The following is a 23958-nucleotide window of genomic DNA, read 5'->3' as shown; positions in this document are numbered from 1 at the left end:
TTAAAAAATACATTTATGCTTTGGGAGTCATTCACACCAGTGTGCAAGCTAAAATGATCTGTTATAGCATGATCAGTACAGTTAATCGCTGGCTGTAGGATCAGTCACGAATAGCTGTGGCTACCATCAGCCTGTCATTGCTTTGTATGGGCCGCAGCTAGTCGCATACACCTGTCATTCCAGACGCAGGAATTTGAAGATCGCTGCCACTGGAGATCTCAGGGGTGTGCTAATCACCGTCCGAATGTAGCCTAATGCAGATCAGTGCACAGGAGGTGAACGAGCCCCTAATGATTACAAAACGGCATAAGGTCCCTTATCACACCTGTACGAATTGTCATGCGATTTGATCATTCCAAATTGCATGACAAGTTACACCATATTGTCCGCAATGGAAGCGGTTGAAGCGATCGGAGTTGCACCGATTTTGAAAGTAGTTCCTGCGCTACTTTTTGCAAGTTCAGGTGCAACTTGCATAGACTTCTGTGTATGAAGTCACACAGATGTCTTCCGTGTCGCACCTGAAGTCGCACTGATATGCGACTTTGAAATCATGCGACTTCAAGTGAAGTCGCACGATTTCAAAGTTGGATTCGGTGTGCCCGAAGAATTAATGTATGCCTTTTATATCTGCTCAGAGATTAGCTTTAAAAAACAAAAATCCCAATTTGTTATTTTTTATCTGATTGAGGGTTTTTTCTGCATCCAATTCGCAATAGCAGGAGATTTTGACTGGCTTTCTATGGAGCCGGTTCACATATCTCCGCTGCGGCTCCGGTGCGAATTTGCACAGGAGCCCTGTGAGTCTTTTGGTCCATTTCAGGTCCGAATTCAGCCAAAAATTCGGGCTGAAAACTGACCTTCAACGGTGAACAAGACACACCGGACCCCTGCTGGGAGTCGCATGCGGGGATAGGGTGAACCCAGCCTGGATTTGCTGACAATCATACTTTAACCAAGTGGTGTATATTGATTAGCAATTGGTTTTACAATTGATCTGTTACAATTGTTGCATCTATGTATTTCATTAGTTTCATTAGTTAGCTTATAGAATTAATATTAATTTTGCAGAAGATTTGGCGAATAATCAATATCCGTTATTGGCTAACTTGAGCTATTAAAGAGGCGATTTTTTTAGGGATAATTCAGATCTCTTTGTCAGGCTTTAGAGATGTCTACTAGTACTATTTTTTATTATTGTTATTACTATTATTTTATTATTGTGAAAATACAGATTTTAGGTTGAATGTATCTAGCTTTGCTGTAGATAAATCCATGGTGTACAATTGGGCAATCAGAGCGTCCATGTTAGTGAAAACCTGTACTGTGTGGAGTCTGTCATTGCTGAAATGTCCTCCTGAAAATACTAGTTGCCTGGCTGTCTTTAGCTTCAATATTTTGAAACATGAAACCACTAAAAGAAGTGTGTAGATCAGAACTTCAAGCTTTGCCCTTGCTTTGATCAGGGTCATGTGATTCAGGAAGTATTATAATCAGCGCTCATATACGGCAGCCAGGCAATGAGCATTTTTTGGGAAATCAGCAGTGACAGCTTACCTACACCTACCAGAACAGGTTTCCTATACTGTCTGTCATCAGTTGTTACAGAGTAGCATGGCATTTTGTGTGTGATCCTGTATGATGTGTATGTACAGCACTGGGGCTGTGATTGTCACACAGGGTGTCCTCGTGTCACTTGTCCAGATAATAAAATGTTAATGAGAGCTCGGGGGAGGAGGGGAGTATGTCCGCCAGGGGGCGGCAGAGAGCGGCTCCCTCCTCCTCCCCGGTTTGGCACAGTCACACTCACACTACACTCTCTCCGCTTGTCTGCAGGAACGTCCGAGTAGCCGGGGATCCGCGGAGCGGCGCTGTCCGGGGGGCAGTATGAGGGGGAGCCTGCTGCTGCTCACAGCCCTCCTGCCCCTGGTGGGGACCAACTCCTGGTGGTGAGTACTCAACGGGGCAATTATTGCAATATATTGTATGGGGCAATTCCTGTACCAACAGGAAAATCTGGTTACATTGCATGGGGCAATTCCTGTACTAATGGGGAATATCTGATTATATTGTATGGGGCAATTCCTGTACTAATGGGGAATATCTGAATATATAGCATGGGGCAATTCCTGTACTAATGGGGAATATATGAATGTATTGTATGGGGCAATTCCTGTACTAATGGGGAATATATGAATGTATTGTATGGGGCAATTCCTGTACTAATGGGGAATATATGATTATATTGTATGGGGCAATTCCTGTACTAATGGGGAATATATGAATGTATTGTATGGGGCAATTCCTGTACTAATGGGGAATATATGATTATATTGTATGGGGCAATTCCTGTACTAATGGGGAATATCTGATTATATTGTATGGGGCAATTCCTGTACTAATGGGGAATATATGAATATATTGTATGGGGCGATTCCTGTACTAATGGGGAATATATGAATGTATTGTATGGGGCAATTCCTGTACTAATGGGGAATTAATTGAATATATTGTATGGGGCAATTTTTGTACCAATAGGAATATCTGAATATATTGTATGGAGCAATTCCCGTACTAATGGGGAGTATATGAATATATTGTATGGGGCAATTCCTGTACTAATGGGGAATATCTGATTATATTGTATGGGGCAATTTCTGCACTAAAGGGGAATATCTGATTATATTGTATGGGGCAATTCCTGTAGTAATGGGGAATATCTGATTATAATGTATCGGGCAATTCCGGTACTAATAGGGAATATCTGAATATATTGCATGGGGCAATTCCTATACTAATGGTGAAAATATTGTATGGGGTATTTGCTGTACTAATGGTGAATATCTGAATATATAGCATGGGGCAATTCCTGTACTAATGTGGAATATTGGAATGTACTGCATGGGACAATTCATGTACTAACAGAAAACATTGCATGGGGCCATTTCGGCACTAATGGAGAATAGCGGAAAATTGCACAGGGCAACTCCTGTACTGATAGAAAGTATCTGAATAGTGCCAGATGGTTAATTCTAAGAGTGAGGAACATTGCATGGGCCAGTTCATGTACTAATGGACAATAGTTGAATAATGCATGGTGCAATTCCTCTACTAGCAGGGAACATTACATGGTACAATTCCTTTATTAACAGAAAACATTACATCAGGCAATTCGTTTACTAGCAGAGAACATTGCATAGAGCAAGTCCTATATTAATGGACAGTATCTGAACATTGTATGGGGCAAGTCCTGTACTGAATATATCTAAATGTTGCATGGGACAATTCCTGTACTAAAAGAGAACATTAATTGGGGCAATTTCTGTTCCAATGGAAGACATTTAAACAATCCATGGAGCAATTCCTGTACTAACAATGTCTGAATATTAGATGGGGGCGATCCTGTACTAACAAGTAATATCTGTATATTACATGGGGCAGTTCCTGTACTTACAGTATCTGAATATTGCACAAGGCGGTTCCTGTAGTAATAGTATCTGAATATTGCATGTGACACTAAGGGCTCATTTACACTTGCTTCAGCTTCAACACACATTAAAGCGCCTACTGCTTCAACATGCTTATATGATGTGTTTTTGATGCTTTGGTGGTGCTTCGATGAAGCTTCAGTGAAGCTTCAGTGATGCTTCAGTGATGCTCTTTTGAAGCTTACTTGAAGCTTGGCAGGTGCACTGTGTGTGTGTGTGTGTGTGTGTGGATATCTCATACCTGCAATTTCTCCAAAACAAAGCAAAGCTAAAGCTGAATTGAAGCCTTTCAAAAGCTGCAGGTGCTTCAAGCGAGCTTTGCCATAGACTTCTATGGGGGCTTTGAAGAAGCTTTGAAGCACCACTAAGAGCTTATTTACACTTGCTTCGGCTTCAACACACATTAACGGCTAGTTTACACTTGCTTCAAAACAAAGCTTCGGACAGGCTTTGTTAAAGCTCCGTGAATGCTAGTCAAAGCTCATGTCACTAAATAAAATGGTTAGCTTACAGTCCTGTTTACACCTTGCTTTTGCTTTGCTTCAGCTTCACTTCAAAAATTATACCCCATGTAGCTTTAATGATGCTTCAAAGTGTCTTCAAAGCCTCCATAGAAGTCTATGGCAAAGCTCGCTTGAAGCCCCATTGAAGGCCCACGGAAGCTTCATCAAAGCCCCACCAAAGGCTCATCGAAGCCCCATGAAGCCTCATCGAAGCAGCAAGCATTTTATTTAGTGACAGGAGCTTTGACTGTTCAGAGAGCTTTAACAAAGCCTGCCCAAAGCCATGTTTTGAAGCAAGTGTAAACTAGCCTTTACTGTACTATGGAGTAATATATACAAGTAGTTTGTAGAATTTGTTATAGTAAATAAAGTGTATGCATAATGCATAGCCAGAACTTTTTTCATTGGTTTTGGATGTGTGAATGTGGGAGGGGGGAACCTCTGTCAGGTTTTCTTTTAGTCTGTGTGTTAGATTCTCCTTCTCTATTCATCCTGCTCACCATTGTCAGAAGGACTGAATGGAGGGCCCCTGTGTTTGTGACAACTGTGTGTCTAACACAGGAACTTCCTCGGTTGGAAAGATTTCCTTTCACTTCCTGTTGTGTCTTTAGGACAGGAAATGAAGGCAAAACAATGCAAAAAGCAAAAAAATAAATAAAAAATACCTTCTCTACTCAATACTGTACTGTTATGCCCCATACACACGATCAGAAATTCCGTCAGAAAAAACTTGGATGGTTTTTCCGACGGAATTCCGCTCAAGCTTGCCTTGTATACACACGATCACACAAAAGTTCTCTGAACTTTCGACTGTCAAGAACGCGGTGACGTACAACACTACGACGAGCCGAGAAAATGAAGTTCAATGCTTCCAAGCATGCGTCGAATTGTTTCCGAGCATGCGTGATTTTTTTGCGCATCCGAATTGCATACAGACGAACGCATTTTCGGATAGGAACTTTTTCCGACTGAAAAATAGAGAACCTGCTCTCAATCTTTTGCTGGCTGGAATTCTGCCAGCAAAAGTCCGATGGAGCATACAAACAGTCGGAATTTCTGACCAAAAGCTCACATCCGACTTTTGCTGGCGGAATTTCTGATCGTGTGTACGGGGCATGAGGTGAGTTCACACTGGCGATAAGACTAAAACTCCTGTAGTGTTAGGTTGTGTTTCAGACGCATTTCAGAGGCATTTAGAAGGTTTTTTTGGGGGGGGGCTTCCTTGACTTGAATGGAGGCAGTTGGCAAAGCTTTGCAATTTGTAAGGCTTGCCAAGCATTGCGGGCAAGATCAAAATTACTCAAATAATGCAAAGTGATGCAAACCCTATGTGTACGCGCGACCATTCGCTACTCGTGTAAAGAATGGATGTTTGCTTTGCAAAGCATTCAAAAAGCTTTATTAACAAAAAAAAAAAAAAAAAAAAAAACAACAGGAGATAAGTGAAAGGTCCACTTAACACTTCCCTATTGTGATAATATCTCAAGGTGGTCTCATTTGGTTCATCTTGTCTGTTAGGAAATAGATCAGTTGGTTAAATACAGCCCAGAAGGTGACCCAGACGGACATTATCCAAGCTTATTGCATACAGTGGTGTTATAAGAAACTTTGATAATATGTAACTAATTACAATACGATAATCCCCATCCACTTAAAGAGATTTTGTGCTCTACCTTAGATCTGCAGAGTTCCGTACTCAGCCCCTAATTATAAGATAAAGGTGCCACGTCCTGCAGGATATAGCTTTCTGTGGTATCCTTCTCTGTAACTCATCACACCCAGAGCTTACTGTTTTTTTTCCTGCATGTTGGTGGGAAGGCAGCCAAGCAGCATCTCTTTACTCCTGAGGCTGCATTCACACCTGAGCGTAGCGTCTTTGAGCGCTTTTCGGGGCATTTTTTAGGGCGTTTTTTGGCACGTTTGTATGCAGCGTTTTTGGGATTTGACATTTTTTTATTAGCCATTAGAGAAAACTATTATCATTTTTTGCTAGGTATTTCAGCTTTTTTAGCTTTTTAATTAGCCTTTATTTCTTCTTTTATTATTATTCATTTATTATAATGTTTTTTCATTAGGGTAAGGGGTTTGAGTTCAGTTTAGGTTAGGGTTAGGATTAGGAGTTGGGGTTAGGGTTATTTATTATTATTTTATTTTATTTTTTCTATTTATTATTATTATTATACAAATAAAAATAAATTAATAAATAAATGTAAAATAAATACACCAATAATTAAAAATCATAAATAAATTCAATAAATGAATACTAAGTAACAATAAATAAATAATTCATCCTTAACATCAATGCCATGTACACACGATAGGATTTTCCGACGGAAAATGTGTGATAGGACCTTGTTGTCGGAAATTCCGACCATGTGTAGGCTCCATCACACATTTTCCATAGGAATTTCCGACACACAAAGTTTGAGAGCAGGCTATAAAATTTTCCGACAACAAAATCCGTTGTCGGAAATTCCGATCATGTGTACACAAATCCAACGCACAAAGTACCACGCATGCTCAGAATAAATTAAGAGATGAAAGCTATTGGCTACTGACCCGTTTATAGTCCCGACGTACGTGTTTTACGTCACCACGTTCAGAACGATCGGATTTTCCGACAACTTTGTCCGACCGTGTGTATGCAAGACAAGTTTGAGCCAACATCCGTCAGAAAAAATCCATGTATTTTGTTGTCGGAATGTCCGATCAATGTCCGACCGTGTGTACAGGGCATTACTCTTACCCCTTAAAAATAAAATAATAATAAATAACTAAACACCCTAACACAAAAATTGTAATAATTATTATTATTGATAATAATGTATTTTTTGTTCGAGTTTGGGTGTTGTTATTTTATTATTATTATTATTAATAATAATAATGTATTTAATATTTTTTTTGGTTAGAGGTTAATTATTATTTATTAATGTATTATTACATATTATTAATTTATTTTACTTATTTATGATGATTTTTAGTTATTTGTGTATTTATTTTACATTTATTTATTCAATCTATTATTACTATTTTATTTGAATTTTATTTTCATTTGAGCAGAAAATCGTGCAACGTGCAGGAATACGCACAAAAACGCGCGAATGGCACGTCTCCATTCATTTCTATGGAAGTACAAACATGCCAAAAACGCCCAAATCTGCCCGATTCGAGCGACAAATAAAGCTCCAGAACTTGTTTGAGCTTCAGGCGTTTTGGAGTGGAGATGTGAACCATCCCCATAGAGAAGCTTCAGGCTTCAAGCTACAAAACGCTAAGGCTGAAACTGCCCACTAATGCCCACTAATGATATTGGGTGTTATTTACGAAAGGCAAATCCTCTTTGCACTACAAGTGCAAACTACAAGTGCAAAGTGCTCTTGAAATTGCACTGAAAGTGCACTTGGAAGTGCAGTCGCTGTAGATCCGAGGGGGACATGCAAGGAAGATAAAAAACAGCATTTTAGCTTGCATATGATTGGATAATAAAATCAGCAGAGCTTCCCCTCATTTTAGATCTACCCCTCAGATTTACAGCGACTGCACTTCCAAGTGCACTTTCAGTACAATTTCAAGTGCACTTTGCACTTGTAGTTTGCACTTATAGTGCAAAGTGGATTTGCCTTTTGTAAATAACCCCCAATATCTCTTACATGGTTCTGATAAATCATCATTGACTTTTGTAAATCCATATCATCTCATGGCACAGGAAGGGTTTCAAGCTCTATCATATTCAATGAAATCAGTAACAGTGGGGTTCATTTACTAAATAGACTGTGCACTTTGCAAGTGCAGTTGCTGCAGAGCTTACCAAATGAGGTAAAAATTTACTTTACAAACAATACCCAATCACATGCAAGAGAGATAAAAAAAAACAACATTTTTCCTGGCACATGATTGGATGATGGAAGTTAGCAGAGCCTCCCCTCATTTTTTAGACTCTGGAGCAACTGTACTTACAAAGTGCACAGCCTATTTGCCTTTAGTAAATCAACTCCAGTGTGTAATAAATGCCAAATGTCTTAAAAAAACAAAATATATATATTGAAAAGTGGGAGTGGCTCCACTTTTCTATCGTTTGAACAAAGTCATGTAAAAGGTAGAATTTCCATTTAGGGCTGAATTACTCTTGTATAATTCTTTGCTGTGTGTTATGTCATGCGTTACTATGGGATTGATTTAGTAAAGGCAAATAGTTTGTGAACTGAAAGTGCACTTCAAGTGCACTGCAGGTACAGTTGCTCCAGATTTGAGGGGAACATGGAAGGAAAATAAAAAAACAGCATTTTTGCTTGCACATGATTGGATGATAGAAATCAACAGAGCTTCCTCTCAGATCTAGCGCAACCTCACTTGCAGTGCACAGTATATTTGCCTTTAGTAAATCAACCTCCGTGTGTTGTGTTAAGGCAGCCAATTCAAAAATAATGGACTGCCAATGCACCCAACATGCTTAAAAATGCATGCAACCTTTTTTTCTAATGTAACACACCGCAATTCACAACATTGTGTTACAGCTCGCTACAGCCTCAAGATGAATAGCACTACAACACAGCAGTGCATGTTACATCTGTTATGCATAGCAGTAATGCACACATTATCACAGCTTGGAAATGTATATGGACCCTTAAAGTGGAACTTCAGCCCTAACTTTTTTTTTTTTTTTACTTTGGTTGGTCACTGTTTGCTCCCAAGGTAAAGGGATTTACCCTCACTTCCTGTCCGGTGACCACAATCAGAGGTCACTAGTGAACACAGAGAAAAATAAAAGTCCTGACAGAGGTTCTAACTCTTCTCTGTTCCACTCAGTTTTAAAAAACAAAAAATTTGGAAGCAACGCCACTTTAAAGAAGGCTTCCAAACAAAACAAAATCTATTATTTTGCTGAAAGGATGAGTGATATCATTGCTATAGGTAGCGGGATAAGAAATGTATAGATCTTAGACCCAGTTTATGTGTTTTTACCTTCTTTTCCTCTTCTAGGTCGCTGGCCTTGAACCCGGTACAGAGGCCTGAATTGTACATCATCGGCGCACAGCCGCTGTGCAGTCAGCTGATTGGTCTATCCCCTGGGCAGAGGAAGTTGTGCCAGCTTTATCAGGACCACATGGTGTACATCGGTGAAGGGGCCAAGACGGGCATCAAGGAATGCCAGTCCCAGTTCAAGCAACGACGCTGGAATTGCAGCACGGTGGACAATACATCAGTGTTCGGCCGGGTCATGCAGATTGGTAAGAGCGTGTGAACACTAGTCTGTCATTCTATTCTGCTGCCATCTAAACACAAGAACAAAAAAGTAATATATTCCAACTTACAAATCCTTAGATGTGGTGACTGCATTTGTTTTCTTTATTCAGGATTTTTCTTTATTTTCACCTAGTGATCCTAATAGTAACACCCTTCCTGTGCTAATGTGGCAATGCTCACTCACTCTTTTTTGCATCTATAGAGGAGCAGGGTTGTCACCTTAGGGCAGGACTATAGAACACATCCTCCCTTCCCCTTCTTATTAACCACTTGACTTGAACTGCGCTTTAACTGACAATTGGCGGGTCGAGCAACTCTATACCCATATAAAATTTATATGCTTTTTTCCCCCACAAATAGAGCTATCTTTTGTTGGTATTTGAGCACGTCTGCATTTTTTATTTTTTGCGCTATAAACAGTAATGGCGGCGATTAGCGACTTATAGTGAGACTGCGATATTGCGGCTGACATTCTCACACTAACTGACACTTTTTGGGGCCCAGTGACACTAATACAGTAATCAGTGCTAAAAATGTAAAAAAAAACTGTACTAATGGCACTGGCTGGGAAGGGGTTAACATTAGGGGATATCAAAGGGTTAACTGTGTGCCTAGCCAGTGATTTACTATACTGTGTGAAGTGCTTTCACTAGGGGAAGAGATAGAATTTTTGCAGGGAGACAAATTCCATCCCTTCCCTCCTGTCAGAATGGAGATTTGCATTGTTAACATAGGCAGATCGCCGTTCTGCCTCTCTGCCTAACGATCGGCGAGTGCCGGAGGACATTGGGTACTGTGCACCCTGCCGAACAGCTTCTGCTGTGTGTAATCACACATATGCGTGCCCCCTACCCGGAAGTGTCAGATCACGTATATATATATATATATATATATATATATATATATATATATATATATATATATATACGTGATCTGGTGCACAGGCGCCACCCTATAGCAGTAAAACTCCTTTAGGGCGGACCTGAAGCAGTTGATATTTGGATGGCAGGTAGTAGTCTTAAGGAATGGCAGAGGACAATGTAACCAATAACAATCAGCACAGGGAGTTAGCAGCTCACAAGACTTCTGGCAGAATCGATGGGTAATTTTTTCCTCTTATCGAACAGATATAACAAAACACCTTCAATGCAAACTTAAAATGGTTGTAAACCCATTACAACCACTTTAACCTACAGGTAAGCCTATATTAAGGCTTACCTGTAGGTGCAAGAAATATCTCCCAAACCTAAAAGGTTTAGGAAATATTTGCAGAAATAGCAGCACCAATGTCTACGGCGCATGCGCCATAGACATCGGGTGCAGGTGCACTGAGCGTGCCGTTTTTAACGGCGATTGTGCCGTTAGTGGCGGCACCAGCGCGCATGCGCGGGAGTGACGTCATCGCGGCTCCGGCCAGTCACAGCACCGGAGCCACGATACCCGGAAGATAGATGGCGGCATCGGAGGGGGCGAACGAGGGTTGCTTCGGGGGCTTCGATCTCAGGTAAGTAATTCATAATGAGCTAGTATGCTATGCATTCTAGCTCATTAAGCCTTTGTCTTGCAGGGTGTATTTTTTTTTTTTTTTTCAGAGGCTTTACTTCCTCTTTAACAGCACAAAAGGGAACAAATAGGAGTAGTTCATGGTTAGGGTTGACATACCCTTTAAGTTAATCCTTGTATGGAGATTTCTAACAAAAGATGTCACAGAGGATAATGATGGCAGTAGGGGCCTGTTGGTTTAGGTTTCAGAAGTGATAGGATCTGCACTCTCATTGCACCCGATAGATGTGTGAGGAGTAATGTTTGTAAAGGAGATGGAGCTTTACTGTTCCTGACTCCTCCAGGCCACACACCCACACCACAATCCTCCCAAGAGACCTTGTGCACTTTTCTTGAACTTTAGAGGTTGTGTGATGACCAGAGATCAGACAGGCTGCGGCTAAGAGGTCTGTACCAGAGGATGACCATATCAGCTAGGACATCCCATATTCTGTGGGGGATATGGTTTCATAAGCCATAACAGTAATCATTTGATCTAATCAATTCTTTGATATATTACAGCAAAGTAATATTTCACTTTAGATGGGAGTTTAAGGGATACCCTTTATTAGCGAACTTAAGGTATTAAAGATGCAAGCTTTCAGAATGCCTTTGATCCCTTCTTCAAGCTTTATACATTTTATTACTTTATTTGAGAAATGTATAAAGTCTAAAGAAGAAGGGATCCTAGGCATCCCGAAAAATCGCATCTACAATCTACACTATATTACTAAAAGTATTGGGACACCTGCCTTTACACGCACATGAACTTTAATGGCATCCCAGTCTTAGTCCGTAGGGTTCAATATTGAGTTGGCCCACCCTTTGCAGCTATTACAGCTTCAACTTTTCTGGGAAAGCTGTCCACAAGGTTTAGGAGTGTGTCTATGGGAATGTTTGACCATTCTTCCAGAAGCGCACTTGTGAGGTCAGACACTGATGCTGGATGAGACGGCCTGGTTCGCAGTCTCCGCTCTAATTCATCCCAAAGGTGTTCTATTGTGTTGCAGTCAGGACACTGTGTAGGCCAGTCAAGTTCCTCCACCCCAAACTCGCTCATCCATGTCTTTATGGACCTTGCTTTCTGCGCACAGTCATGTTGGAACAGGAGGGGGTCGTCCCCAAACTGTTCCCACAAAGTTGCGAGCATGAAATTGTCCAAAATGTCTTGGTATGCTGACGCCTTAAGAGTTCCCTTCACTTGAACTAAGGAGCCAAGCCCAACCCCTGAAAAACAACCCCACACCATAATCCCCCTTCCAACAAATGATTTGGAACAGTGCACAAAGCAAGGTCCATAAAGACATGGATGAGCGAGTTTGGGGTGGAGGAACTTTGCTGGTCTGCACAAAGTCCTGACCTCAACCCGATAGAACACCTTTGGGATGAATTAGAGCAGAGACTGCGAGCCAGGTCTTCTCATCCACCATCAGTTCCTGACCTCACAAACGCGCTTCTGGAAGAATGGTCAAACATTCCCATAGAAACACTCCTAAACCTTGTGGACAGCCTTCTCAGAGGAGTTGAAACTGTCATAGGTGCAAAGGGTGTAAAGGCAGGTGTCCCAATACTTTTGGTATTATAGTGTATATTAATCTAGGTTAGCCATTAAAATTTTGTGCACTATTCGATGGCTAAAACAGTACAATATTCTACTACTAAGATCACCGATCATACTGTATCTATGTATGAGCAGAGTTGTCACCCTAGGGTGCTCTCCTGATTTGGACTGCAAACACCTCCCCCTTTCTGTATCCTCATTACATAGCAAGGAAGTGGTTTTTAGTTCACAGAATATAGATGGCAAGGATAACGCAGAAAGTTATAAGGATGTTAGATTTTTGGCAGGACCAGCAGGTATTTGTCTGTATTTACAGGAAATGTACATAGCCTGAAAAAAAAGAAAACTGAGGTCTCATGCACACAGGTCATTTTTAACCTGGCTGTTAGGGGCGTCTGGCGTTTTGGCAGAAAACCTCTTGATGCGTGTAAATGGGTCTAACACTAGGCATGTTTAGCACTTGAGCGTCAATTCATTTTAGTGGCCAGAATATATTATTAATTTGGCCAATTAAATGAATTAATGCCCAAGCATATGACGTGCCTAAACACGTTACACGCATTTACAAGTGTCAAGTGTTTTTTCTGCCAAAATGCTGCTGCTAGGAGGGAGGGCGTCTAGGAGAGATGGCCAAACGTCCACCATGTTTGAGGCCTAATACATACATTTTTGTGCCTTTTCTCAAATTCTCAAGAGAAGAAACGATTGATGTTGCTGAAATCTAAACTCAAGAACAAAAGTTTAATATATTGCAGCTCCTTAGATGTGATGGCTGCATTTGTTTTTTTTTGTTTTTTCAGGATGAATACATTACAAGTACAGACAATACCCTTTGGTCCTGCCAGAAATCCAGTGTACTTGTAGCTTACTGTCTAATAACTGAAACCTCAATGTTATCAGCTTTTTCAACTTCTGTGGACTAAGGCTCCATTCACACCTGGGCATTTTGGGATCGTGGCAGAATTGCTGCAATTCTTCCCCCAATCTCAGTACGCACTGCAATCGCAAAACGCAGGTTCAGGTGTCATTATTTTCAATGACACCTAAAACGCAGTGCAGTTTTGCCATGATTGTTGCTGTTTTTATAGCACAGGAATTGCGTCAAATCGCATCACATGAAGCTTGTCGCCCACAAGAAGCTCCTTTCTGGGCGCCAAGCTTCACTTGATGCGATTTACCGCACCGCGCTTTAGGTGCCACTGAAAATGATGGCACCTGAACCTGCATTTTGCGATTGTAGTGAATTTTGGGATTGTGAACAGAATTACAGCGATTCTGCCACAATCCCAAAACGCCCAGGTGTGAATGGAGCCACCTTATGTACAGTGCCTTTCAAAAGTATTCACCCCATTGGCTTTTTACCTATTTTGTTACATTACAGCCTTTAGTCAATGTTTTTTTTAATCTGAATTATATGTGATGGATCAGAACACAATAGTCTAAGTTAAAGTGAAGTAAAATTAGAAAAATACATACATAAAACTATTTTTCAAAAATGAAAAACTGATAATTGGCATGTATGTATGTATTCACCCCCTTTGTTATGAAGCCCATAAAAAGCTCTGGTGCAACCAATTACCTTCAGAAGTCACATAATTAGTGAAATGATGTCCACCTGTGTGCAATCTAAGTGTCACATGATCTGTCATTACATATACACACCTTTTTGAAAGGCCCCAGAGGCTGCAACACCTAAGCAAGAGGCACCACTAACCAAACACTGCCATGAAGACCAAGGAACTCTCCAAACAAGTAAGGGACAATGTTGAGAAGTACAAGTCAGGGTTAGGTTATAAAAAAATATCCAAATTTTTGATGATCCCTAGGAGCACCATCAAATCTATCATAACCAAATGGAAAGAACATGGCACAACAGCAAACCTGCCAAAAGGCGGCCGCACACCAAAACTCACGGTCCGAGCAAGGAGGGCATTAATCAGAGAGGCTTCACAGAGACCTTATATAACCCTGGAGGAGCTGCAGAGTTGCACAGCAGAGACTGGAGTATCTGTACATAAGACGTCAATAAGCCGTACGCTCCATAGAGTTGGGCTTCAAGGCAAAGGGCCAGAAAAAAGCCATTACTTTCAGCAACAAACAAAATGGCACGTTTTGAGTTTGCGAAAAGGCATGTGGGAGACTCCCAAAATGTATGGAAGAAGGTGCTCTGGTCTGATGAGACTAAAATTGAACTTTTTGACCATCAAAGAAAACGCTATGTCTGGTGCAAACCCAACATATCATATCACCCAAAGAACACCATCCCCACAGTGAAACACGGTGGTGGCAGCATCATGCTGTGGGGATGTTTTTCAGCAGTCAGGATTGGGAAACTGGTCAGAGTTGATGGAAAGATGGATGGTGCTAAATACAGAGATATTCTTGAGCAAAACCTGTACCACTCTGTGTATGATTTGAGGCTAGGACAGAGGTTCACTTTCCAGCAGAACAATGAAAGGGGAAACATGGAAATGTGTTGGAATGGCCTAGTCAAAGCCCAGACCTCAATCCAATAGAAAATCTGTGGTCAAATTTAAAGATTGCTGTTCACAAGCGCAAACCATCCAATTTGAAAGAGCTGGAGCAGTTTTGCAAGGAAGAATGGGCAAAAATCCCGGTGGTAAGATGTGGCAAGCTCATAGAGACTTATCCAAAGCGACTTAGAGCTGTGATAGCCGCAAAAGGTGGCTCTACAAAGTATTTACTTTAGGGGGGTGAATAATTATGCACATTGACTTTTTCTTTTATTTTCTCCTATTTGTTGTTTGCTTCACAATTAAAAAAAAAAAAAATCTTCAAAGTTGTGGGCAAGTTCTGTAAATTAAATGATGAAAATCCTCAAACAATCCATGTTAATTCCAGGTTGTGAGGCAACAAAACATGAAAAATGCCAAAGGGGGTGAATACTTTTGTAAGGCACTGCAATGGAGATGAGTAGAGGGGGATGTGTTAAAGCGGAGCTCCACCCAAAAGGGGAAGCGCCGCATGTTCGCACCCTCCACTGTCACATTTGGCACTTTTTTTTGGGGGGGGGGGGGGGGGGGCGGGTACCTGGTTTTCACAGGTACCCGCTCCCACTTCCGGGTAAGATCGCTGCGGCGATCTACAAGTATGTCCGGCCCCTCCTCTTTCCCCCCACTGCCTTCTGTGACACACAGATCCCAAAGGACGACGGGACCATTCAGAAAGCGCAGTGCGATACGTGCATGCACAGTCGAAAAAACTGGGTATGAGGCCTGAAGGCTTCATTGCCGGGTTTTCCTTAGTGAAGATGCGGCGCCTGCACCCGAACCCGATTGAAGAATTGGCTCTGGTGAGGACATCGCTGGATCCCTGGACAGGAAGTGTCCTTATATTAAAAGTCAGCAGCTGCAGTATTTGTAGCTACTGACTTAAAAAAATTTTGGGGGGGAGACTGGAGCTCCTCTTTAAGGCTGCATTCACCCCTAAGTAGAGCGATTTTTTTATTTAAGAGTATTACAAGTGTATACAAACCTTTTAGAAGTTTATTACAAGCATAAAATGCTATTACAAGCATTTTAAATGTGTATTCAAGCCCTAGGTAGTTTTATTTTAGCCAACAGAAAGCACTAGGGGGAGGGGATTAGGGGTGGCGAGTGGCTGTTTGGTCATTAAATGCATAATAAAATGTTCGCAAAATGCTCTTGACAAGCATTTTTCAGGCTTTCCCATTGAAGTCTATGGGGCCAAAAACACTCCAATCTGCCTAAAAGAAGCTCATGTACTTCCTGGAGCAACAGGCGTTTTGCTACAGGCGACTAAACACTCAGATGTGAGCAGGGGCCATTGAAATAAATACGTTTTTGCTTGTTGAGCATCTTGGAGCTTTGAGATACAAAATGCTCAGGTGTAAATGGGGCCTTATAGCCCCAAGAAGAGCAGCCTACTTTTCAGTAGATACAGTATGGTAAGTGAGTGTTGTCACCCTAGAGCAAGAGGTGTGTTATTGGCAGGTTCCCCAGGTGAAAATAAAGGGAGAAAGGCCTGAAAAACAAAATGAATGCAGCCACCACCTCTTAGGCCTGGTTCACACCTATGCAGTTTGCTTTTGATCTGTTTCTGCCGTGCTTTTTGCACTGCATTTTGTGTTTTTGCACACATGTCTTTTGCCGCGTTTTGTGTTTTTATGCTTTTTTTTGGCCAATTTGTTGTTGGGCAGATTAAAAAACGAAAATGCAGCAAAAAACACATTACATGCTTTTCTGCAGCTTCTCCATTGAAGTCTACTGAACCAAAAACGCAGCGTTTTGCATTAAAAAAAGTCCCTCACCCTTTTCAAAAACGCAGTGGCTGAAAAAAGCATAGATGTGAACGTGTACCATAGGAAACATGTAAAATGGACTGTAGTGCGTTTCTGCAAAAAGCACTAAAAAAATCATAGGTGTGAACCAGGCCTAAGGACGTGTAGGCTGCGATATATTACATTTTTGTTTTGGGTTTACATACATTTTAGGCTGGCCATACATGTTTGATCCTTTTCCAGGATTTTGGTTGATTTTGAAGTTGAATCTGGGAAATAAATTTACATCTTTAATACAATTTATTAAAGGATAGAATTAATTAAATAAAAATGGGGGAAAAGAACGAAAGCAATTTCATTGTAAGCAATCAGATTTTTTTTTCCCTGCATTCGGTTTGGACAGGTTTCCCTCAATCTCCTAGAAATCCCCATTTTATTTGTCTTGATTGTTTGGTGATTTCAACAAAAAATGGAATGAAATGTTTGATCGTTCTTTTTTAAATTGCCAAGTTATGATCTTCTTAGGTCTGGCAGCTGTCTCTCCCCCTCCTGTTAGGATTACATCTCCTCCCATGATCGGAGGTGTGAGGATGCATTTTTTGGGCTCCTTTTGAAATGCAGCTCTGAAATGCTGAGATCAGGTTGAGTTTGATCTGCTCTCCTAAAGAAAGGTGTTAAAACAAGGGACAGCGACCCCTCCTCCTCCGCATTCCTTATCCTCTCTTGGGAGAGGGATAACCCCTCAATCACTTTCCCTCATCCAGACAGAAAAAAAAAGCAAGGGGAAAAAAGCTAAATTGTTACAAAAATTATATTGGCACATGTTACATTTATGTACAAGCCTAAATAAAGCTTCATTGTGGATAGTGATGTGGTTTTGCAGTGCTAGGGTCCTGCATTTTATTACCAGCAGGGCTCTGCCTATATGGCGTTTGTGTGGTCTAAGCTTATCCCGAGTGCAGAGACTGATGTGAATGAGTTCCCCATACAGCACTACAAAATAAGTCAGAGCTCTATAAATGTATAATAGTGTGTGACTGTGGTGGGGACATTAGAGTGCACCTCTTAAAGCGGGGTTCCACCCAAATTTTGATCAATATCTGTATGTATTCTCTTCCTTGCCTAGATGCTGACATGCCGTTTAAAAAAATTGAAATCGCCGTAATTACCTTTTATTTTTCTATTCTTCTTTGCACTTCCTGGTTCTCATCCCGTGGGAGTAGGCGTGTTTCTAGCCTCTCCCAGACTCCTGGGAGCTAGTCTCAGGCTTCCCAGGATGCCACTGAGCATGTGCGGGAACGAGCTGTGAATGCTGGGAGCACAGCATTCACAACATCCAGGAAATAAATGCTTGTGGGCTTCAAATGCCCACAATGAAGATGGAAACCGCCTGCAGTGAATAATATAAGTTATTCTTTCTGACGAAATCTGACACAGGCGGACATATTACACACAATATGTGAGTATGTAATGCTGAGAAGAAAAGTTTGTGAATGAACTCAAAAAAAAAAAAAAACGATAGATAGCTGGACCCCCGCTTTAAGCAGAGACTGATGTGACTGACTTAGGGCTCGTGCTTCGTCTTGTGTGGTTGTGGTGCATTTTGACAGCACATTCATTTAAATGGACTGAAAAATGCACTGGGCCGTGCAAATAATACAGCCGGGGTCCTATCAAAAAGCCGCTACCTATCAGAAAATGCAACCTTAGTGACGTTCCGTCGCGGCCATCTTTGTACACCAGCACTCGTCCGCAGTAAGCCTACAGTCTGAAGTCGCCAAGCGGACATCTTTTTACACCCACCAGAGTCTTGCATTTCACACTTATTCGTGCAAGCTAAAATGCTGTTTTTTATTTTCCTTGCATGTCCCCCTCGGATCTACAGCGACTGCACTTCCAAGTGCACTTTCAGTGCAATTTCAAGTGCACTTTGCACTTGTAGTTTGCACTTGTAGTGCAAAGTGGATTTGCTTTTAGTAAATAACCACCTATATTTCACTATATAAGCTCAGTTTACTGTGAAAACTAAGTGTGAAACGCAAGACTTCAGTGGGTGTAAAAAGATGTCTGCTTGCGGCCTTCTGACTGTAGGCTGACTGACTTAGTGCGGGTGTATCAAGATGGCCGTGCCAGCACGTCACTTCTGTTACATATTCTGATGGGTAGCGGCTTTCTGACAGGACACCTGCACTACTTTTAAAAATGCACTGCGTTAGACTGCATGGTACCATGCAAGTTGGTGCCCCCAAATGCACTGCATTTGCGATCTGTGTAAGGGGTGCCATTAAAAATACGTTGCCACCCGCATGCAGATCACAAGCTTAGTGCGTTTGAACATGGTGCTGAAAATGTGCAAGGAACGTGCCTTTTCCACACCACGTTCTGGTGTGAATCGGCCCTAAAGCCGGGTACACATTTAGAACATGAAAGACACATAGCGGAGGAGAGCAAAAAAAATCCCAAGAAATTCTTTAAGTATGTAAACAGTAAAAAAGGGAGGATAGACCATGTTGGCCCCATAAAGAATAAGGAAGGACATCTGGTTACAAAGGATGAGGAGATGGCAAAGGTATTAAATTTATTCTTCTCCTCAGTCTTCACGAGTGAATCGGGGGGCTTCAGTAACCAAACTGCAGTGTTTATCCTCATGACACAACACAGGAAGCACCTCCATGCTTAACAGAGGACAGAATTAAAATTAGACTTGAGAAACTTAACATTAATAAATCACCGGGACCAGATGGCTTGCATCCGAGGGTACTTAGGGAACTCAGTCAAGTGATTGCCAGACCATTGTTCCTAATTTTTACAGACAGTCTACTGACTGGAACGGTACCAGCTGATTGGAAAAAAGCCAATGTAGCACCAATATTTAAAAAGGGCCCAAAATACATCCCTGGGAATTACAGACCAGTTAGCCTAACATCAATAGTATGTAAACTCTTGGAGGGGATGATAAGGGACTATATACAAGATTTTAGTAATAAGAACAGTATCATTAGCAGTAATCAGCATGGATTCATGAAGAAACGTTCTTGCCAAACCAATCTACTAACCTTGTATGAGGATGTGAGTTGCCATCTAGATAAAGGAAGGCCCGTAGACGTGGTGTATCTGGATTTTGCAAAAGCATTCGACACAGTTCCCCATAAACGTTTACTGTACAAATTAAGGTCCTTTGGCATGGATCATAGATTGAGTACATGGATTGAAAACTGGCTACAAGGGCGAGTTCAGAGGGTGGTGATAAATGGGGAGTACTCGGAATGGTCAGGGGTGGGTAGTGGGGTTCCCCAGGGTTCTGTGCTGGGACCAATCCTATTTAATTTGTTCATAAACGACCTGGAGGATGGGATAAACAGTTCAATCTCTGTATCTGCAGACGATGCTAAGCTAAGCAGGGCAATAACTTCTCCGCAGGATGTGGAAACCTTGCAAAAAGATCTGAACAAATTAATGGGGTGGGCATCTACATGGCAAATGAGGTTCAATGTAGAAAAATGTAAAATAATGCATTTGGGTGGCAAAAATATGAATGCAATCTATACATTGGGGGGGAACCTCTGGGGGAATCTAGGATGGAAAAGGACCTGGGGGTCCTAGTAGATGATAGGCTCAGCAATGGCATGCAATGCCAAGCTGCTGCTAACAAAGCAAACAGAATATTGGCATGCATTAAAAAGGGAATCAACTCCAGAGATAAAACGATAATTCTCCCATACTCTAGGTCCGGCCGCACCTAGAGTATGCTGTCCAGTTCTGGGCACCAGTCCTCAGGAAGGATGTACTGGAAATGGAGCGAGTACAAAGAAGGGCAACAAAGCTAATAAAGGGTCTGGAGGAGCTTAGTTATGAGGAAAGGTTGCGAGCACTGAACTGATTCTCTCTAGAGAAGAGACGCTTGAGAGGGGATATGATTGCAATATACACATACCGTACTGGTGACCCTAAAATAGAAATAAAACTTTTTCGCAGAAGAGAGTTTAACAAGACTCGCGGCCACTCATTAAAATTAGAAGAAAAGAGGTTTAACCTTAAACTACGTAGAGGGTTCTTTACTGTAAGGGTGGCAAGGATGTGGAATTCCCTTCCACAGGCGGTGGTCTCAGCGGGGAGCATCGATAGCTTCCAGAAACTATTAGATAAGCGCCTGAATGACCGCAACATACAGGGATATACAATGTAATACTGACACATAATCACACATAGGTTGGACTTGATGGACTTGTGTCTTTTTTCAACCTCACCTACTATGTAACTATGTAACATTACAGTTTTTTTCGGTTGCTCTAAAAAAACGGACATCTCCGGTGAGGAGCAGCTATACTATCCATGCGAGGTTAGTCCAGCTATCTCCCCTGCTGAGCTGTTTTGTTCTGACAGAGGGATGCCCCCCACCAGAACACTCTGATCAGCGCTCTCTGCTATTGGCTGAGAGCGCTTATCGGGAGTCGGTCAGTCGCGAACGGCCTGCTTCTGTCGGACAGACCGACATACACACAGGCAGAATGTCGGCCAGTATTTTTTGTACTGGCAAATGTCTCCCGACATTCTGTCCGTGTGTACGGGGCTTTAGTGTGCCTTGTACAGCACTGAGGAATATGTCAGAGCTATAAATGTATAAAATTATGTGACTATGGTAAGGACATTAGAGTGTAATGTGAATGGCTCAGTGTTCTCTGTACATCACTTTGTAATATGTCAGAGCTATATACACACAAATAGTGTGTGACTGTGTTGGGACATTAGAGTGTAAGCTCCTGTGGTGCAGAGGCTGATGTGACTGACAAAAGCTGGTCATACAATGATATATTTTTTTTTGTTCAGCCTGCAGGATGAATGAAAGAAATAAAACAGATTCCTTCCTCTATGCTAAACAGAGCGGATGGATAAATGTCCCGCTGCGGCTAATGTATTCTGATGACTTTCCTTTGACAATTTTCTGCCCAGCCCCTTAGATTATTCAATTGAAGGATGTTGAGTGGAGTGGTGCCAACTGGGCTACCAACCAATCGAATTTCAGCAGGTTCATTGCAAACCGGGCAAAATTTGCACAAAGTAATATTCAATCATGTCACAGCATAATTGCTATAAATGGCAATTTATCATCTGTTTGTTTTAAGTTCATCAAGTCCCCCTCACTATCTTGTGATTGGCCTCACATTTTTGTAGAGGGGAAAGTTATCCCATAAAGGATATCACAGTAATGGTGTGATTGATCTGTTAACATTCCTGCTTCATACAGGCAAAGGGATCCCTTCATGACTTCTGAACCCATATTGCCCCCTGAGGAGGATTCCTTATCTTGTTTGTAAATTCCTGCATACAATTTGTCCATATTCAGAGCCTCTGCCCCAGCAACACGCCCCGTGCCTTTCCCTCCCAGACTACTGGCACCTTTTCTAATACCGTATAGCAGCTTTGCCAGCAATAGCCACAAGTGGGCAATAGGAAGCCTGCCGTGAGCGCACTAGTAAACATGGGTAGACAGGTAGCCTGCAGCACTTGTGATGCCTCCAGCCTGTGATAAGTAATTAGCACTTTATCTGTCATCACTTGGTAAGAAATGCAGACACTGCCTGCCCAGAGGTGCAAACTGATCCATATCTGCCGCGTTTTACATACTGGCCACTGTGCAGACACCACAGATCAATACAAATGATCATTCGGCTTCCAGAAGGGCACGCTTGTTACTCTATAGGTTCCAGCATGCTTAATAAGACTACTTTTATATGTCACAGATGTAAGGCTGACCACGAACATTGGGGTGTCCAGGCCTGCAGGATGCAAGTTGTTGTTAGAATGCTGTGGAGCTTATGGTGTCCACACATGTATTGATATGATCATACAAGAGTTATTAAACCCAAAACCAAAAATGTAATTTATTGCGGCTTACAAATTCTTAGATGTGGTGGCTGCATTTGTTTTTTTTTTTTTTTTTTTTAGGCTTCCCCCCCTCTGTTTTCACCTGGTGATTAGGCCAGTAACACACCTCCTGTATTAGAATGCCCCCACTCTGGATAATGGAACACAGGAGGCACCTTTGGACAGCAGCATTGTCTGTCTGTCTGGAGGGGAGTGTTAGATGTACTAGCAGATTTAATGCACTAAACATATTGAAGCCAAACTCCAGATAATACTTATAAATAAATAAAAGCTGTAAGCACCCCTGTCAGTGGCAAATGTCTGAACCCTCTAACTTGTCCTGTTGGAAAATAACAGACTTAGGCCAACCATAGACAGTTTGAGATTTGAACTATGTATGGGCAGGCTGAATGTACCAAGTTGATCAACTTAGTACATTTCACATGCGAATATCTCTAGCGGCTGCTATGACCACTAGCAATAATCACTGTCTTATCCCAGCGGGGACGACTCCCCCCCCCTCGCCGGGAGAATACAATAGCTCGACATGAGGGATTCCGGCATCAACACTGTCTGTGGTTGCAGGTAAGAAATATGCTTGGTGTATGGCCTGCATTACTGGCAGGTTCACCAGGTGGTAGTAAAGGAAAGGAAGAACCCTGAAAAAAAGAAAACTAATGCAGCCATCAAATCTAAGATTTGGTAAGCTGCAATACCATAAATGTTTGCTTTTGGGTTTAAAGTGACTTGAACACCCAATGGAACTAAACTGATCAAATAGAAATCACAAACCATTCTGTTAATTTGTAGAGCTGTTGATAATTTTTTACTATTTTATTGACCACCTCTGATCGCAGAGGGCCAGTTGTAATTTAGATTAATTCATTGATTGGTAAATATATTTGGATGCATACATTTTACAGAATGAAATTTCCCCTAATTGATAACATTGTTGCCATATTAGATATAAAATTGCGTATGTTTAGGTACCTCCTGTGTTGAAACTCATTGCTTGCTTTTGTCTTTCAGGAAGCAGAGAGGCTGCCTTCACCTATGCCATCAGCGCAGCAGGAGTGGTGAATGCCATCAGCCGTGCCTGCCGAGAGGGGGAGCTGGCCACTTGTGGCTGCAGCAGAACTGCACGTCCCAAAGACTTGCCCCGAGACTGGCTGTGGGGTGGCTGTGGGGACAATGTGGATTATGGCTACAGGTTCGCCAAAGAGTTTGTGGATGCTCGAGAGAGAGAGAAAAATTACCCGAAAGGGTCTGAAGAGCAATCACGGGCCTTAATGAATCTGCAAAACAATGAGGCAGGACGCAGGGTGAGTATGAATTATCCCTGCTGACCCAATCCTCTTAGTGTAGCCTGGATAGAAGTACTCAACAAGGGTTTTAATCCTTCCCCACTCTTTTCAAAACTAGCAAAAAAGTCGACATACTGACTGACTGTGCCATGAACTGTATATATATATATATATATATATATATATATAT

The 23958-nt window shown here is 41.7% G+C and overlaps 1 protein-coding gene across 1 annotated transcript in view; it reads left to right on the top strand.

Annotated features, from left to right (window-relative positions):
- The window catches only part of WNT5B (Wnt family member 5B), a 203012-nt gene that overhangs the window by 155557 nt on the left and 23497 nt on the right, over positions 1–23958 (top strand). Inside the window, exons 2-4 of the mRNA XM_073621601.1 lie at positions 1837–1949; positions 8972–9219; positions 23494–23786. Coding sequence (XP_073477702.1) covers positions 1837–1949; positions 8972–9219; positions 23494–23786 — 654 coding nt within the window. The remainder of the gene's footprint in view (positions 1–1836; positions 1950–8971; positions 9220–23493; positions 23787–23958) is intronic.

Source organism: Aquarana catesbeiana, linkage group LG03 (genome assembly GCF_042186555.1).
Source record: "Aquarana catesbeiana isolate 2022-GZ linkage group LG03, ASM4218655v1, whole genome shotgun sequence".
Taxonomy (NCBI): domain Eukaryota; kingdom Metazoa; phylum Chordata; class Amphibia; order Anura; family Ranidae; genus Aquarana; species Aquarana catesbeiana.
Note: the sequence above shows the minus strand (reverse complement) of the source record. Positions and strands in the feature narration are given on the sequence as shown.